This window comes from Acyrthosiphon pisum, chromosome A1, assembly GCF_005508785.2.
Source record: "Acyrthosiphon pisum isolate AL4f chromosome A1, pea_aphid_22Mar2018_4r6ur, whole genome shotgun sequence".
Classification (NCBI taxonomy): domain Eukaryota; kingdom Metazoa; phylum Arthropoda; class Insecta; order Hemiptera; family Aphididae; genus Acyrthosiphon; species Acyrthosiphon pisum.
In genome coordinates, this window is record NC_042494.1 from 35,988,046 (window position 1) to 36,006,473 (window position 18,428).

The 18,428-nt window shown below is 28.3% G+C and overlaps 2 protein-coding genes across 2 annotated transcripts; one reads left to right on the forward strand and one right to left on the reverse strand.

The window, feature by feature from the left end:
- The first annotated feature begins 1,562 nt into the window (after positions 1 to 1,562).
- Positions 1,563 to 14,499, forward strand: LOC100167368 (protein MMS22-like). The gene is made up of 21 exons (XM_016806450.2): positions 1,563 to 1,836; positions 1,948 to 2,155; positions 2,225 to 2,374; positions 2,434 to 2,584; positions 4,042 to 4,200; positions 4,277 to 4,390; positions 4,457 to 4,576; positions 5,456 to 5,673; positions 5,749 to 5,855; positions 6,116 to 6,288; positions 6,365 to 6,623; positions 6,680 to 6,808; positions 8,938 to 9,139; positions 9,218 to 9,302; positions 11,214 to 11,402; positions 11,860 to 12,030; positions 12,101 to 12,248; positions 12,347 to 12,570; positions 12,641 to 12,840; positions 12,898 to 13,089; positions 14,261 to 14,499. Exons 1-21 carry the CDS (start codon positions 1,797 to 1,799, stop codon positions 14,301 to 14,303), a joined length of 3,282 nt encoding a protein of 1,093 aa, XP_016661939.1. The 5' UTR covers positions 1,563 to 1,796; the 3' UTR covers positions 14,304 to 14,499.
- Positions 14,315 to 17,699, reverse strand: LOC100164654 (elongation factor 1-gamma). Its single transcript, NM_001293370.1, is given in 11 exon segments — positions 14,315 to 14,530; positions 14,593 to 14,717; positions 15,624 to 15,793; positions 15,851 to 16,026; positions 16,028 to 16,034; positions 16,037 to 16,144; positions 16,402 to 16,565; positions 16,639 to 16,781; positions 17,160 to 17,223; positions 17,372 to 17,521; positions 17,595 to 17,699. Coding segments are annotated over 11 exon segments (1,275 nt in total). The 5' UTR covers positions 17,607 to 17,699; the 3' UTR covers positions 14,315 to 14,374.
- Positions 17,700 to 18,428: the final 729 nt, after the last annotated feature.

The following is an 18,428-nucleotide window of genomic DNA, read 5'->3' on the forward strand; positions in this document are numbered from 1 at the left end:
GAGAATTAGAATTGGATAATATAAGATCCAGAATTGAACCATAACTATTAAAGATTGTATTTATTTGAAAAAGATTAAGAAATGCTAGGTTTTCCAAAAAAATAGCTTCAGGAGAGGATAGGTTTAAGTTAGCATTTAATGATGCTTTACTTAAATTTGGCAAATTAAAATCACCGAAAAGTAGAAGGTCATCATTTGGGCGAGAAGAAATTAGGTTATCCAAAATAGAAAAATTTGAAGTTAAAATGTTGACAAAATTTATCAAATTTAAAATTGAATAATTATTTTGTAGTTAAAAATTTATAAAATGTTCAACTTTTATATCTAAGGATTGAAAATTTAAAACAAGATTCCACGTAAATATTTAATTATGTTGTCAAAAATTCTAAGAAATACATAAGCACAGTTTATTTTTATAGTCATTTTAAGTTCAAATTTGGACGAAATTACATATTAAAAAACCTGGAATAAATATTTTGTTTATTTTGTTGTGATTGTAATGATTGTATAATATTATTTGTGGGTACTTGAAACTTCTAAAGTACCTGTATAAAGCGTTACCTTATGGATATTGTGATTTGTGATATGATTAATTTGGAATTTATTATTAATACCTATTATAGGTCAATTTTTTTTTTTAATACTATAGATAAGTATACCTACCTATAATAGGTATGTCTAATACCTAGACTGACAAACCGTCTCCGCTCAGAATCGTTTTTCTTATACAGTGATATTATATCATTGAATTCAAATTTAATACTGTCCATTATACAGTGACCCACTTGTAACCTACTGTACAGCAGAGCGACATCCACTTACCCACCTTTTTATTTTTTATTATTCTTAATTAAAGTATTTGTTTTATTTGTTGAATATATTTTTAAATTATTATTGTTCTTTAATAAATGTTTAAATTCGATGTCTATAATTAAAAAATTAAGTTTATCTAATTTTATTGAATTATTATTTATGGAAGAAATTAAAAAAATATATTAAAATGCATACATTTTGGGTATAAGAGCATATTTTTGCATATTATTAAAAAAAATAAGAGCATATCAACTATCAAGTGCATATTTTGAAGTTTTTTGAATGCATAAATGCATACTATTTTGGCCTTTTTGAGTGCATACAAATCCGGACTCTAATTATTATATATATAGACATATAGTATATATATTAGTATATATAATATATATATATATTATATTATAATTATAGTCAATGGGTATCATACATTCATACTATCATGTAGTATATAATATATTATCTATGGTTACAACCACGATTAAAGATATAATTAATTTAATCGTGCTTGTGACACTAGGCGGGTTTCCACTATACACGTTCACGTGTGCGTGCACAAATGACAAATAAATTTTCGATTCGAAACCCGCCGGGCAACCATTATATCACAGAATAGATGAAAGATTTAATAGATTTCATCTATTCTGTGATTATATCTTTAATCGTGGTTACAACTACCATGTAGCGGTAACTGGTCACATCATGAACTAACATTTTCCCGCCAGATGTGAGTCGTAGGAAGATGACATTTGAAAGGAACTGATAACAATAAAATATACAAATTACAATATTCTGTGTAATAGTGTACTATTTTACCATTGAGTAACATGATTTTGCCTTCTTCCTGTTTTTCTAATTTATAATTAATTGCTTATTCAGTGGAGAGTGTTAACACTGGAGAGGACAGTCAAGAGGGTCCAAAAGTGGTATATCAGTATCCACCAAAGTTCCTTACTAATTTCGTTGTTTAACATAATTGTGATATTATGCATTTGTTCTCAACAGGTCGTGGTATAGAAGATGACAGTAAGTAAACTAGAACAATATTTATGCAATATATTCAATGTATTTGATCAATGCTAATTATAGTTTAACATATAATATATTTATTTAATATTTTAATGTGTTAATGTATAGATCAGTCCACAATGCCATTTAATTGTTTTAACTGCAAAGGACAACCAAATATTTCAAATGAACGATTTGTAAGAAGTGAACAGAACTTCAATAATTCTATTTCGAATGATGATGAAAATCAATCAGACCGTTATGTATTGTTTGGTAATTCATTCCATAAGGGAAATAGTTTAGTGTACGATATTCCTATACTATTCAAAATGGCAAAGTATGTATTAAATTAATGTATTGCTACTATAAATTCTTAATTAATAATTATTACTACATTCATATTCAGAAAACATTTGCTAAGCTTAAGTTCTGTTGTACGAGATCAATATAAGACATTCAGATTTCATGACCAAAGCAATTGCAAACCAATTAATTTTTCTGATATTAGACATCAAATTTCTGAGTTTCTTATATTTTTAAGAGACAGTCTTCAAAGGTAATTTATTTATTTTATAAACATGAATAGAATTATAGGAATTTATTTTATTTTTCCAGAATGAAGGCATGTGAAAGTTATAATTGGTTGATGGAATCTCATGAGAAAAAAATTGAATTAGAACTAAATAATTTATATTCAACACTTGGACAGTTTCATCATTTATCTGAAACCATTATACAACATGCACTATCTTCATCTGATAGCAAAGTAAAATGTTTTATTATTAATATTTTTTCCTACTACCTATCTAAATTTTTAAATTGTAAAAACAGAAATTTATTTTATTTGTATATTGTACTTAAGTATTTAATGCAGTTAAGTATATTTTTATAATATTATAAAAATAAGTAGGTACTTGGCCAAACAATTGTTGCTCAATATATCTCATAGGAATCAAAAAAGTACATTCATTCACTACTAAATAGCAATTTATATTTTTAACAAAATAGCTATTCAATATTCATTATTATATGTATATATATATTTTTTTTTTAATTTACCATCTAGTATCTACATAAGTAGAAGAACAAAAAAATTGTATTATTATTATACACATTTTGTTGGACGATATAATCTAAAAAATGTTGTCCATTACTTTGTGTCATGTGCATAGAAAACGGAGGGAGTATTGTATGTAAGTACTTGCTACTTACATAGGTGCAAATAACGTTTTATATTTGGGGGGGGGGGGGTTAAAGCCTTACTTTGATAATAATGAATAAGCTTAAAACAAAATGTAGGAAATGTTTGGGAGGACTATGGACATTTTTGGGGGCTTAGCCCTAAAGCCACCCCTTTATTTGCGCCTATGAGTGCTTATAAACAATATTTGTGTATAAAGGGGTGTATAAGATGTTTTTTTTTTTTTTTATTATTTATAAAAATTTATTTACAATCTATATTTAATATAATACAATAAGTAAATTTGAGTAATAGAATTTTTGACATGAGTTCACATGATAAGAGAAAAATATCCATTGATATTACTCTTCAGTTAGTACTAGGTATAACGGAAAAATGAATACATTAAGAGAAATGAAAAAAATAAAAGTAAAGCTAGGTAATCAGAGTTCAAGTTTAAACCGATGTTGGACCTTAGGATAAGAGGTCTCTGGACCATTTTCTTTTTAATCTACGAGTTGTATTGGGTAGCTCGATAGTGGATAGATTGGCGATGAGGGGGTTTGGGTGAAGATGTAGTTTTTTGTGAAATCGTTTATATAATTTTGAGGCTTGGTCGGAGATGGGTGATATGTTAAGGTCATTATGGAGAGTTAGATTACTTACATACCAGGGGGCATTGGTTATTGTTCTGAGGGATATTGATTGAAATGCTTGTAGATTTTTTAAGTTGGAATTTTTGGCAGCTCCCCAAAAGTGGATTCCATAAGTAGCTATAGGATTGAGGGGAAGTTTATAAATTAGCATTTTTTTCTGAATTGGTAAGTTGGATTTTAGTAGGGGACGCAGTTGATGTAGTCTGTGATTTGTATAAGATGTTTAAGAAAATAATTTTAAGATTTACAAGTTTCTTATATAAATGGAAGGGTATGGACTTTGGATTAGAATCTGCCCTAAATTATCAATGGTCTTCCATTGTAATTTATTCTATTTGAAGTTATTAATGAATATTAAAATGTATATTTTTCTTCTTGTATTTACAGAATAACATTTACTATCATTTATACCATTGCCATTTGGATATAAGATGGTTTCAATTATCTTTGCTTTCAGAATTACCCAAAAGTAAAGATACTTTTAAACATTCTTTACATAATGCTTTGAATGATTTAGTACAGTTAGCAAGAAATAGATTTAAAAAAGTAAACTAGTATTATTTTATATATTTTTTATTAATAATCAACATTGTTATTTTATTCTTATTATATTTTATCATAGCTACAACTCAAAGATCTCCATTTCAAAGATGCATTGCTTTGTGATTGTACCTATGACTTTTTGGTACTCTTACAGTATTTAATTAATAAACAACAATTACTATACAACTCTGATGTAAGTGCATTAATTAAACATTATTTTGATAGAAACACAATACAATTTCCATTAATTTGTTATTAGAACTTCTGGCAATATTTCAACACGGCTTTAACGAATGTCAATTATGTTGATTGTGATGAACTTATTTTTCGATTATGGCTTTTAAACAGTTTACAACAATCTGAAAAATCAACATCAATAGTAAGTTTCATTAATACTGCTTAATATATATACTCAATAGTGAATAATTAATAATGATATAACTTAACTTAATTGTTACCATCAGTTAATAATTAATATATGGAATTAAAATTCTACCTTTCATTTAAGATAATGATCCAAATTATTTAAGAATAATAAGAGAGCAATGAAGCATTTAGTTTTGAAATATATTTTTTAGGGGGGGTCTGGCCCTCGGTCCTCTCTCCCCACAGATACGGCCTTGACACCTAGGTATCTTAATAAATTGATCATCAATTTTACTAATATAACGTACAATTTATTATTTGTTTTATTGTTGAAAACTAATAATAACATTATTTTTCAAATTATAAAAAGTCATCTTAGGTTTTCATGTTTACATTTTGTCACTTGTTAAATAAACATATATGGTGTTCTTTTATTTAGATACAATTAGTCTTGACAATAAATAAGATGAATCATAATATGTTGTTTAAAAATATTAGATAGTTAGGTACTAGAATTATGTTAATATGGCAGGTAAAGATAAAGTAAGAAAAATTTCTGTAAGTTGTTTGGCAAATGAAGTATTTTTGGTGTTCAACACCTGTTCTTTCTGCAGACATTAAAAGAAGAAATCAGAGAAAAGATATAATAATTGAATGGATAAAGATCGGCACCCATAGAGAATGTGAAGAATGTGACAAGAAATGTTTTATCAATAAATTTAAATTTAAATTTCTCAATATATTGTTATTAGGTACTTTAAATATTTTACTTTTTGTTTAAAATATTATTGTATAGATTTATACACATCACAACAAAACATAATATTTTGATTATTTTTACTAAAATTAGACTATGGAAATAAATAAAATCTCGTTTTTATTTTTTAACTAGGATTTGAAAGATAGTGGTTTGGTGTTCATTCTTAAGGAATTTCTTAATAATGAACCTAATGAAGTTCAATTAAAATTATCAGTTTGTTTATTGGAAAATATTGTAATATCGTCGTTAAATACTGAACCAGTAATTGTATTGTGGGAATATTTTCATAAAAGACTAAACTCAACATTTTATTCATCAGACATGAAGATTCAGAATATTGCTTGTATCAGGTAATAAAAAAATATATAGGTATGGGTTTATTAAATAAATAAGTATTAATTGTCGTGTCATATCTGATATTTTAGTAAAAATGGGTCAGAACTTCTTATTCAGATGAACAATCTGTTTTCTGCTCAACAAACTGATCTATTATCTAATTACAATAGTTTTCAATTATTTCAAAGATTACTTGGTATGTAACTTCCCTTTTTTACAAGTTAAAATTGTTAAATTATATTTTTTTTTAATAACGTAATAGATTAGATTTAATTCATTTTAAACATTCCAAGAGAAATAAGTTTGTGTTAATATACAAATTATAAAATTATTTTATTAATATTATGTAAAAAGGTAATATACATAGATTTTATTTCAATGTTTTGTGTTGGAAATGAAAATTAATATACCATAATTTTGGAATTCATTTTTAATTTTATAACAATATAATGTCAGGTCTTCATTTACAAAATATCAAATACAACTCAAAAGATTGGAATCAAATAAAAGGTAGAATATTTTCAAAATTCTCACCAAGTAAACTTATGTCATTTAATGATATTGGATTTTATAATTTTACAACATTGTTCTTGGCATTATCGATTATGTCAGATGATACATCACAAATAGTAAGAAAATAATCAAATAATTTATATGTATTAAAATATTCTTTTAATAATAGATATATTTTTTTTTATATATTAGGCACTTAAATATCAACATCTTGTAAAATTAATTTCTGAATCAAAATTGGACCCTAATACTAGATCGACATATTGGAAAGGCACTGTGGCATTTTTAATATTGCATTCACAGAGGAACACTTCAATGACTGCATATGGAACATCACTCTCAGATACATTAAATACTACATCTCAAGAACACATCACCGTCTATTTAGATGGTCTTAAAGAAGTATTTGTATTCAGTGAATCCTTAACTTATGGGCAACATACACTTTTTGGTAAGTTTAAAATACATTATTTTTTGATTTGATTTAATTTAACATTGTTTTTGAAGGTTCTTGGTTTGGAAATTATCTTAGTACAATAAAACCATCGGAAAATAATGAAGTCTTGCAAACGGTGATACTAATACTGGAGAAGTTAAAAAAAGTAGGAAATGATCAATCCATGCCTTTCCCACGTGGTAATATTATATTATAACTATAATTATTTAAAACAAAAGTCTACATCTAGTAATATCTTTTATATTTAAGGCATTATCTGTTGTTTTTTTTTATATTATAGATATAATAATAATAATAAGTATATTATAATATACATATTATTATATATCTTAAGAAGATGCTCACCCATATGTGTTGTCTCTGTCTTACAAAATACAAATGTACAACATAGCAAAAACTGTTTTGCATGGGATATAACCACTCGGGCTGTAATGATAATTAAGACTTAAAATTGTTATATAATATATAGTTTGGAATATTATCTGTGAAATATAGTTTTTATTTTTTTGATATCACACAAAAAAAGGTTCTTATTGTTTCAAAATCCATTATTTTTTGTGTTTTTCAAACTTCAATAACTTTTTTTGAAGTTCTGATATTGAAAAAAAAAACAATATTGCATAGTAGTCCAGTCAATGAATGACCCAAAATGAGGTGTAGATTGCGTGAGCAGGTAACTTAGCGAAACTTCAGAAACTTGTTCGGGGGCTTAGGGTGTTAACATACTAAAAGTCCTGACACCTAGGTGGCGAGCCGTAGGGGGAGGGGGGGGGGTAAAGTTGCGCTTTTTGGGTTTTTCGCTTATATCTCGAAAACGGTGCATCGGAGGAAAATTTTTTTAAATAATAAAATAAAGCTCATGTAATTATCTAAAACTTTTATACAGTAAAACCTGTGTAAAACGGAAACGGTTGGGACCGGATATTTTTTCCATTTTAGACAGGTTTCCATTTAATACAGGTTGTAAAAAAAAAAATTAACAATAGATCTTTATTACATATAATTTATTATTTATTATTTATTCATTTTTATTTCATATATTTTACATATTATTTATTAATCCTTACTCCAAAATTCATCCAATGTTTTTTGTTTTGTTATTTGACTTGCCATTTTCTTTTCTACTAAATTTTTCAAGTTCAGAATTGATTCAAGAAGTTCATTTTCATTATTTTGATCCAATGCGAACATTTCTAATCGTTTTATTTCATGGAGGGCGTTCTTATACGTTTTAATATCATTGCCGTGCAATGGTACATTATCTGTTTCGTCTTCGGAACTGGATTGTTCAACGTCTATTGAAGTGCAACGTTTCACTGTAGTATCAGTAATAATATCAGTATATTATACGTATAGTATACGTCTATACGCACCTTACGTCAGAACACTACTACGACACTAATCGATAAAATAAACTTATTGCAACGAAATAATCTATATAATTGATATAGATTATATTCATTGACTGATAATTTTAAAATAGTACATGTACATATTTCCATGATATACAGGTTCATGACAAAATATTGTTTCCATTTCCACGTTAAACAGGTTCCATATTATTCAGGGAACGATGTATTTAAAACTACATTAGGTTCGCCGGGACCGTAACATTTTTCCATAAAAGTCAGGTTTCCATGTTATTCGGGTTCCATATTACACAGGTTTTACTGTATCTTATGTTTTTTTCGAATTCACAACCGTTTTCGAGCTACACCTTCGAAAAAAGAATATTACAAAAAAAACCATTTTATCTCACTATATTCATAAAACAATCCATCATATTGTCTACCATATTCGTTTTTTTCATTTTTTACTTTGCCACCCCCCTCCTTGGATGACCCTCCCTCAAAAAACATCAAGATTAGAGCCATTGTGCTTATTAAAAAATTAATATATGCATAAATTGAGTTTTTAATTTTTTTTCAATTTATCCTTGCAATAAAAATGTTATACAACATATTATTTTACATATTCTACTTATATAAATTTAAACTATATCACCATTTGTTCATAAAATCATAATTTCCATCCAACTTCTAAAAATATTAATAGCGATTATACGTTTTCGAGATATAAGCGAAAAACCCAAAAAGCGCAACTTTAGTAGAGTAGAGTAGATGCATTCTCTTGTGACTCAGAGTATGGCTTGAAAATTCTTATATAAATTCTTATCTAATTATTATTTCAAATTTGAATAATGTGCTTAGTGTGAATAGACATGTTGAAAACAAATATTTTAAAAATCAATAACTTGATTTATGTTATGTTTCCAGAAAAAGTATTAAATTTTTTTTTTTTTTTATAGAAAATGAAATATTTATACTTTATGACTCATTGTACACTTACTTGTTGCCGTTCTTAAAGAAGTCATGTTTAACAGTTGACTGTGGTACAATTGTAGCAGATATTGCCGCGACATTTACAATTATTTCATCTAAACCAGCATTTTCTGACACAAAAGTGATGTTATTCAATTTTTTTGTTGTAAATCAAGGAATTAATATAAAGTGATTGTTTTATAACCTAACCTAACCTAATAATAGTATTCCTCTATTTTAGTATACATTTATTTTGTAAATTTTCAGGTTGCTTAACCGATATTTATCAACCATAATTAAAGAAAATGTCATTGCTAATGTTCATGGATACAACAGTTTAGCTCTAATTAAAGTAAGTACACATTTTTTGGACTAATTTTAAGATATGATTTTGTCATTATTTGTTATTACTTATTACCAAAGCGCTGATTTAATGCAACTGTATATTTTTTCATTTTCTTGTTTTTGGATTTTTGCTAGTAGTCTTTACAAATCATAATAGTTTGAAACTTATAACAATTTTTTTTTTTGGAATATTACTGCATAATATTTAATGGTTATTGAATTTTGTCAAAATTCAAAATTTATTAGATATTGAAGCAAAAATAAAAAAATAATTAATATTTTGTTGAGTAAAAATACTTAAAAATTAATACTTAATACAAGGCTCCTACTATATTGTTACAATGAGATTTGAAAAATATTAAAAATCCTTAGTCACAGTTTTTTTTTTTATTAGTCATTTAGAGTTCAAAAAATTGACAAAATATGTAAAAATCACGAAAATTAGCAAATTATTTTGAGTTAATAATTCGTAAAAATTTTTCTTTTTAGAACTAAGATTTTAAAATGTAATACAAGATTCCTTATAGGTTAATCTACCTTTATCAAAAAAAAAAAAATGTGTATAAGAAACTCAAATTAAATTTTTATGAGCGTTTGAAATTCATATTTTTACAACATTTGATATTCACTCGATTTCTTACGTAACGATTTTCTTATTTTATTGTAATTAAAAAACGAATGACTGTAGATACTTGAAAATTTCACTGAATGTTTATATTAGAATTTTCTATACACGATAAAAATTTGAAAATAACTTGACTCTTTTTGAGCTGCTTACGGACATTGTCATTTTTCAATTTTTTTAATTTTTTTTTTCTTTAAATATCAATAAAATTTTATTTGTTTAGTAAAAATGCGTGAAAATTGAATGCAAGGCTCCTGATATATTGTTACAATAGCTATTGTAAAATATTAAAAATACATTGGCACACATTTTTTTAATAATCATTTGAAGTTAAATTTTGACAAAATTTATCAAATTTAAAATTGAATAATTATTTTGTAGTTGAAAATTTATAAAATATTCAACTTTTATATCTAAGGATTGAAAATTTAAAACAAGATTTCACGTAAATATTTAATTCTGTTACCAAAAATTCTAAGAAATACATAAGCACAGTTTATTTTTATAGTCATTTTAAGTTCAAATTTGGACGAAATTACATATTAAAAAACCTGGAATAACTTTACTATTTTAGTTATTTTGTTGTGATTGTAATGATTGTATAATATTACTTTTGGGTATTTGAAACTTCTAAAGTATACTATTATATATCTATGATAGTACCACGGTTTGTTGTTAATATATAACGCGTTACTTTATGGATATTATGATATGATTAATTTGGAATTTATTATTGATACCTATTATAGGTCAATTTTTTTTAATACTATAGATAAGTATACCTATAATAGGTATGTCTAATACCTAGACTGACAAACCGTCTCCACTCAGAATCGTTTTTCTTATACAGTGATATTATATCATTGAATTCAAATTTAATACTATCCATTATACAGTGACCCACTTGTAACCTACTGTACAGCAGAGCGACATCCACTTACCCACTTTTTTAATCACTAATTTATTATTGGAATAAAGATAAGTTCATTTAACAGATACCTAATTATAAGTTGTTTAATTTGTTTTACATTATTTAATACCTCATAAATTTATAAACGTAATATATAACTAACAATAATTATTCAATAAAAACCGTGCACTTTTTTAATATATTACCCAAATAAAAATAGTTTTCTTGTATATTTTCACGATTTTTACTACATAATATATCATATTTTGATACTTTTTAGTGCATAAACATCCTCGTTACTTATTACTTATATGTAATACAATGGGTTAAAATATATGGTATATATATTTTTTTTAATATGATATAATATTTTTACTATTTAGGCATGGTTACATAGTTCTATGTTAATCACAAACTGGACATTTAATGAAACAATGACCATTACTCAATTTGTTTCAAATATTAGCGAAATTAAAGAACTATTTAAAAACTCTGGAAATGATTTGGAAACAAGTGTGGATCCTTTTATCACATTTTTAGATTTACTAAGCATAAAGTATCATCACAATCAAGTAAATTAAAAATATATTTTATTTTATCCTAGAAAAAATGTTAAATACAAGTTGTTTTTCATAAACTAATAAATCTTATTAATTGAATTTCAAATGTATATTCTAAATCTACAATTAAAACTGTATTTAATATTTAAATATTACTATACTCCGGCCCACGAGAGAGTATTAGTGTCGCCCGACGAAAACTCGCCGAATTCCACGCATTCCCCACTACTCCGCATGACCGATAGCTATTCGGAAACAGTTGGCTGCACTCAACGCTATAAGTTGTATAGCGGTTGTGGAAATAGTGGGGGAAATGGGGCCTCGGAACGGTCTCCGCAGTCAGTCTGCATGTGCAAAACGGTAATACTCTCTCGTGGGCCAGAGTAATCAGATATTTTATTAACAAATACCTAGAATATTCATAAAAAAAATGAAATAAAAATGATTAATATATTATTATAATTTCTAGGATGTGAAATTCCGTCAAAAGATGAGTGAAAAAGTGTCAGACTATTTTTATAGTATCAAAATATGGGTGAATATATTAATTAAACAACATAAACAAAATGACGAGATATATAGATTATATATGGTTATTGGTTACGTGTTTGAAAAAATTTCGCCATTAATTTATGTTAAAGTGAGAAGATATTAATGAAATATTCTCATTAATAATATATGAACTGAAAAAAATCATTTATTATTTTTAGGGCAAACCAAATACTATCTTACAAGAATTATTGGATTCTATGCTTCTGGGAGTAAACTTGAGAAGTCCCAATACCAAAATGCATCCGAGTGTCATAACTGCCCTACTATCTAGTTTACATCGCTACTTTATAGGATTGTTTCGCCTGAGTTAGTATGAGAGTTAAAAGATTTGTTTCCAAGGCATCAATGATATTATATGTCTAAATAAGTATTATTAGTGATTAATTGTGTTTATTTATTTATAGACCCAAAAACCGATCTGTATATAGCCCGTTGTCTCCGTGAACTGATTTCTTTATATTTCCCAAAAATTTTGGTTGGAATCAAATCATCAGATGAGTTGCCATTATTAAAATTTTTTGAAGAAAAACCAGACAACGAAATTCCTGAACGTGCCTTGTTATTAGAATTACTTGTATCAACATTTTTAAGTAAACGTCACCGAACACCGGACAGCAGTATTGCACAAGTATATTATATCACATTTAGTGCCACAAATTAAAATATTACATTTTTTTGATAATCTTTTACCTCTACAGGTTTTAGAGTACATAAATAGTATCATAAAAATAAGCCATAACAATAAATTAGTGATTTTATCAATTATTCAACATACATTAACGCGAATATGTTCAGTATCAATGTTTTGCGAAGAAACCAATATTTGTAAACGAATTACCAATGAAATAATAAACACATTTATTAATTTAAGTGTATCACAGTCTAATGAAGAAATCAAGTATACACTATTTATTGTTGTTACCTATGTCTAAATACTAACTATATTTTTGTTTAGAAATGAAGTCATGTCATCACTGAATACTCTTTGTGAAGAACACTTAGCATTTTCTTCAAAATTAATCTTCGAATTTTTCGATTACATGATAACCATTTCACCAGATTTTGTTACTTGTTTCCTACCCAAACTTGTATCACACATAGAAAAAGTCGAATGGAAAAGAGGCATTGGCTCGGATTTTACTCTTAGGTATTACCTTTTTTTTTTTCCTAATATTTTATATAAGATAAAATGTTAAATGTCCCTTAAGAGGTTAGGGGAGGGGGGATTGCAAACTGAGTTTTTAAGGAATTCAAAATAGGAAATTTTCAAATTGTGTGCATAGTAAGTGATCATTAGTTTGCGACTGTGACTAAGATATCTTAATCTGTGGGCATGATTGATAAAAGATTGGTACATTTTTGGTTGAAATAATTGGCTGTTTGCAATCTGATATTATTGATATAATTAGACATAATACTCTTACGTTTCTGTTCTTTCTGGCTAACCGACAAAACGCATTAACAAAAAATTATTTTTTATTTTTATTTGAGTAAAATCTATCATTATAAAAATGAGGGTATATTACATAGGAAAGATGTCTCAATAACATTTTATCTGTTGTACCAGTTTTTTGTTCCCTCACACGCAACAGATATGCTTACACCTAAAATTCAATTTTTTTCTGATTTTTGAATGATCAACTATTACAAAAATTATGGAGTACATTGATTTTATGTTTTATTGTTATTTGACTTGAAATAAACAGAATAATGTTGATTAAATTGTTTGAGACAATAATTTAAATAAATCAGTGTTATAACTTCAAAAATATTATTATCGTTTTTGTAACGGGTGATTTTACTAATTTAAGATTACTTAAAAACATAAAAAATGATTCTGCATAGATGCGTTTTGTCCATGTAGCAACTGGGCCAGAGAGAAAAAAATACCGTAGAATGGGGTAACTTTGATACCCATATATTTTTATACACCAGAGTACCATTATTAATTTTTTTTTTTTTTTCATTACTTTTTTTCATTTTCACTTTGATATCACATTACGAAATATAGGTATCAAAGTTGCCCACTACGTTGTGTAACTTTGATAGCATATTAAAAAGATTTATATCTCAAAAGATAACATCAGAAATTTAAAAATTTAAACGTTAAAATATTTATCATAACTAGTCGTAACTGATATTTAGTTTTGAAAGTTTTATCATTAATACTACAGAAGTTGTTCATAAAATAAAAAGTTAAATTGTCATAAAACAGTAAAAAATTATCAAAGTTACCCCATTGTACTGTAGTACTCTGACATCCTCTTAAAACCTAAATACACATCACCATTTCATTAGTCTTACTTTATTGTTTTCAGGAAAGGACTAGGAAGAATTCAAATAAAACTTGGCAAAATATAAAAAAAAAAAAGTTGTTTCTTTCTTTTTATATTATTAAATATGATCAATTTTAGATATAAAGTAACGAGTATTTATTTGAATATTTTTCCTTGATTGAAAGGTCTGCCATCCTTGTCCTTGGCAGTCCATGCTAAGTACTCGCTTACAATTTTCTTTGTTTCTTCACTGTCGGCATCCAGTTTTTTCCATGTGTAGACATCATAATCAACTTTCCAATCATTACTCATCTAAAAAAATCAATAACAATATATTATGAAATTGAGTCACAAAAAATTATTCATTCTTTTACTTCAAATGCAAGATCATGTCCTCTCCAAATCCAAACACCAGAAATTGTGCTATCTCCTTCTGTACCAAAGAGACATACAGATGCAAAAGCCTGCTTTCTCATCTTATCCAATCGCTGGTACATTCCTATAAAAATAATTTATCTTATTGAAGAATTCTATAATAATTATATTTATAAAATTAAAATGTCAGTCCACTTATAATACTCGAGTCAGTAGTTTCAGAACTAATCATTGTTTTGTTTGCAATTAGAAAAAAACTATAAAACGAAAAAGGGATCCGGTTTTTATATTAATAAAATGTGCCTAATATGTATTGAGTATAATATTATAATTTTGATATATCAATGGCTGCACGAGTAAATTAGATAAATAAAAATTAAATATAAACGTAGATGATGTAAAATCACCAATATTTGCAACCAATTTAATAATTTAATTACCTTTTTTTTACATATAACAAAGTCAAAATGTATTAATTTACAACATCTAAATTAAATCAAATTTTGAATACCAATGCGAGCTATTACAAAGTTAAGAATAAAGACCATAATTTTTCAATTTCTAGATTTGAAACCAAGGGCTGGAACCTTGACAATTTACGGTTCTGGTTCCCGCTTTTAATTTAATTTATACAAGGGTTTCGGTGAGGATCCAGTTTCCAATTTTTAAAGGGTTCCGTGTTATCAAAACAGTTTTTTTTTTAGGCAAGGTTCCAGACCCTGGTTTAAATTTAAAAATACAGTATAGGAGTATATTTTTTTAATATAAAAATAATTTGTTGACCAGTTGTACATTTAACTTAAATTGAGTAACAATATTCAATAATTGTATACTCTTCCCCACAAGAGAAGTAATCAGTGTTAGAACTTAGTGTATCCTCATTCGACACAATGCCAAACTATTTACAGAAAATGGAACTACCTAGAATGGAGGAGAGGAAACCATGGCTTCACTTCAATCTAAATGTATAAAACTGTACCTCTCTTGAGGGCTGGAGCATAACTATATAATTTTAATTATATTATCTTACCAGAGATTAGATTACAACTCATGAACACTTTCTGTAATTCATGGTTGTACTTATATTCACCAAACCAAATTGAATAATTTTCCTTGTCAAAGTGGTCCCAGAAGTAAGCAATAGACTTAGATTCTTCTTCGTTACTGTAAACTCTCTTAAACTCATCCATGTTGAATGTTCTAATTTAAACACACTACATTAAACAACTATACATAATATATTTATGTTACACATACCCTTTAGGAAGAGCATCAAAAGGATTACTGGACTTGGGTTCAGCAGCTAAAATGAGGTCAGCTGCATCAGGTTCTTCTTCTTGAACAACTTCTTTGGGGGCTGCTGCCTTTTTAGGGGCTTTTTCTTTTTTAGCTTGTGGTTTCTTTTCTCCAGATCCACCTTGGAGTTCAGAGTAGGTCTTTTGGTTGAATTCAAGAGTCTTTTGACAGTACTCAAACTTTCCAATGACTTTAACTACTTTAGGTTGGTTAACAATAGTATCAAACCATCTGTTTACATTGGTGTATGGTTCCCTAAAAAAGTTTATACTTAAGAAATGTTTGACCAAAACAAAATAAGGTTTACTTTAGTGAAATGGATAAATATAATTGTATATATGTTAAAAAATTAAGTGTTGATTACATAGGCCCGCCTGATATGTGATTACAAACTATCAGATCAATACTTTGTAATACATCAATTTACCTCGTTTTGTTACGAACTAAACAAATTTAAATTGAATAGTTCGCCTTTGATTGAGGTTAAAATAGTTAAAAATATATTTCCTTACTTGAATATTGGATTTATAACATGCTGATATAATTGTAGTAATGAGCAGGCTACAGTTATATCGGCCAATGTAATGCGCTCACCAACTAAGTATGTTTTTGTCAGCAGATAATTATTCAAGTACTCCAAAATCCCTTTGACATCTTCAATAGCTTTATCGACAGACTAAAAATAAATTTAAATTATATTTTTGAAAATTTAAAATAATTAGGCATTATTTTATATGATTCAACATTACCGATTTATTGAATTGGACAACGCTAAGAGAAGGATATACCCAAGCATAAGAAGCTGGCAAAATTTCATTATCAGCATAACTAATAAATTGTTGTACAAGAGCTTTTTCATATGGAGTAGATCCTTTGAGTTGTTCACTGGATACTAAAATTATATATTAATTTAAAAATATTACAAACAATGTTAGGACATAAATATGATGATATTAGTAAACATAATGTACATTCAAACTAGTGATGCACAATGATAAAATAAAAATAGAATTCATCTGTTAGTATTTTGAGTAATAGACATTGTATTGAGATATTCTATTTTGAATTTGTAAAACCCCCACCTATAGATTAAATATATGTAAAATTGCTTCTTCGAGAGCTTTAAATTTGAACTATAAACATCATAATATGTCCACTGAATTCTCCAAGCATACTACCATTTATCACTAGGTAGTAGCCATAATTCAAATACACAAATATTTATTTTTGGAAGAAATCGAGTGTTTAGTGACACCATACCCTTACTAACCAAAATAGGCAATGGCATTGCTTTCTGTCAGATATTCCTTCTTGTTAGATTCAAATGCCGGTACCTGGAAAAACATAAAGCCTATTACATTTTCTGTCAGTTCATAGGCAGCACAGACGACACCGGGTTACTAAAGGTTGGGGGAGAGGACTTGAGGAGGGGGCATATGCCGACTGCCGTCTTTCGGAGTTTATGTTTTATATTTCATTCACCTTTCCTTGGGGGAACTTCTTGAGGAAATCTTCCTGTTTGTTGGTGACGCCGAATTCGAACGCCGGGTCGACTTTGACATCGGCTCCGCTATACTGGGCCGCTATAAGGGCCTTGTACGCTCGGAAGTTGTTCAAATACGTGTACAGGGTCTGAAAAACAACAGGATGACTGCGATGCCAACGAGATGGTCGGGATAAGCCCGGATACGGAACGTGCACTTACGCCTGACGCCATTTTTCTGCTTGCGAGTGTACGTGTGTGTATGTGTAATTGCAACGACGTGAGCGTAACGTTCACGGCGGCCGTCCGGTGATAAAAGAAAGAAAGAAGAGAAACGTATTTCGGTCGACGGTTACTGCGCCGGTGCGATGATTGTGATGACGAGGCGTGTGTTGTGTGGTGCGGGTAGAAGATAAAGTCCTGTTATGGTATGGGGGGGGGGGGGGGGGTGGTGGTGGTGTCGTGGATAGTGGTGTACAATTTATACTACAAAATAAGCAACCGTGCAACACTACAATGTTTACAACTGGTGTAGTGCAGTGGTGGAGTATCCAGTAACCAGTAACCATCGACGGAGACGACGTGGCCGGTGATACCACACAGTGCGTCCGAGAGAGAAATAAAATATGGTTGAGTTGGTGGTGACTGGTGGGAGGTGCGTGTGCGTACCTGGGTATACGCGGTATCGACTTTTATGTATATTATTTTAATCTATTCTGTGTTATCATCGTCGCAGGTCGGGCTTTGGGCGACGGGCACCGGGGCACATAATAAATTCTGAATTCTCCTTTTATCCTTTGGGCTGGGGGCCCGGGGCCCGATGATGTAAGATAGCCGGGTATCCCAAGGTTTTAGATTTTAGAACTACATAATCTAAAAACCTAGGGGGTAGCCACGTTTAAAGATAGTACTATCTACAGCCGTGGGGGTAGCTGAATGCCGATTACCGGATTACCGAGCAGCGGCAAATGGAGGGATGTGGAGCGGACACGAAATCGTTGTTGCAGCTGTTTACATGTTATCAAAATCGATATTTTTGTTGCTTGATACTGTGCG

Coding starts and splice junctions, on each gene's coding strand:
- LOC100167368 (XM_016806450.2), top strand. CDS start 1,797: ATGCATTTGTTCTCAACAGGTCGTGGTATAGAAGATGACA. Junction 2,156..2,224: donor ATACTATTCAAAATGGCAAA/GTATGTATTAAA, acceptor ATTCATATTCAG/AAAACATTTGCTAAGCTTAA. Junction 11,403..11,859: donor TAAAGTATCATCACAATCAA/GTAAATTAAAAA, acceptor TATAATTTCTAG/GATGTGAAATTCCGTCAAAA.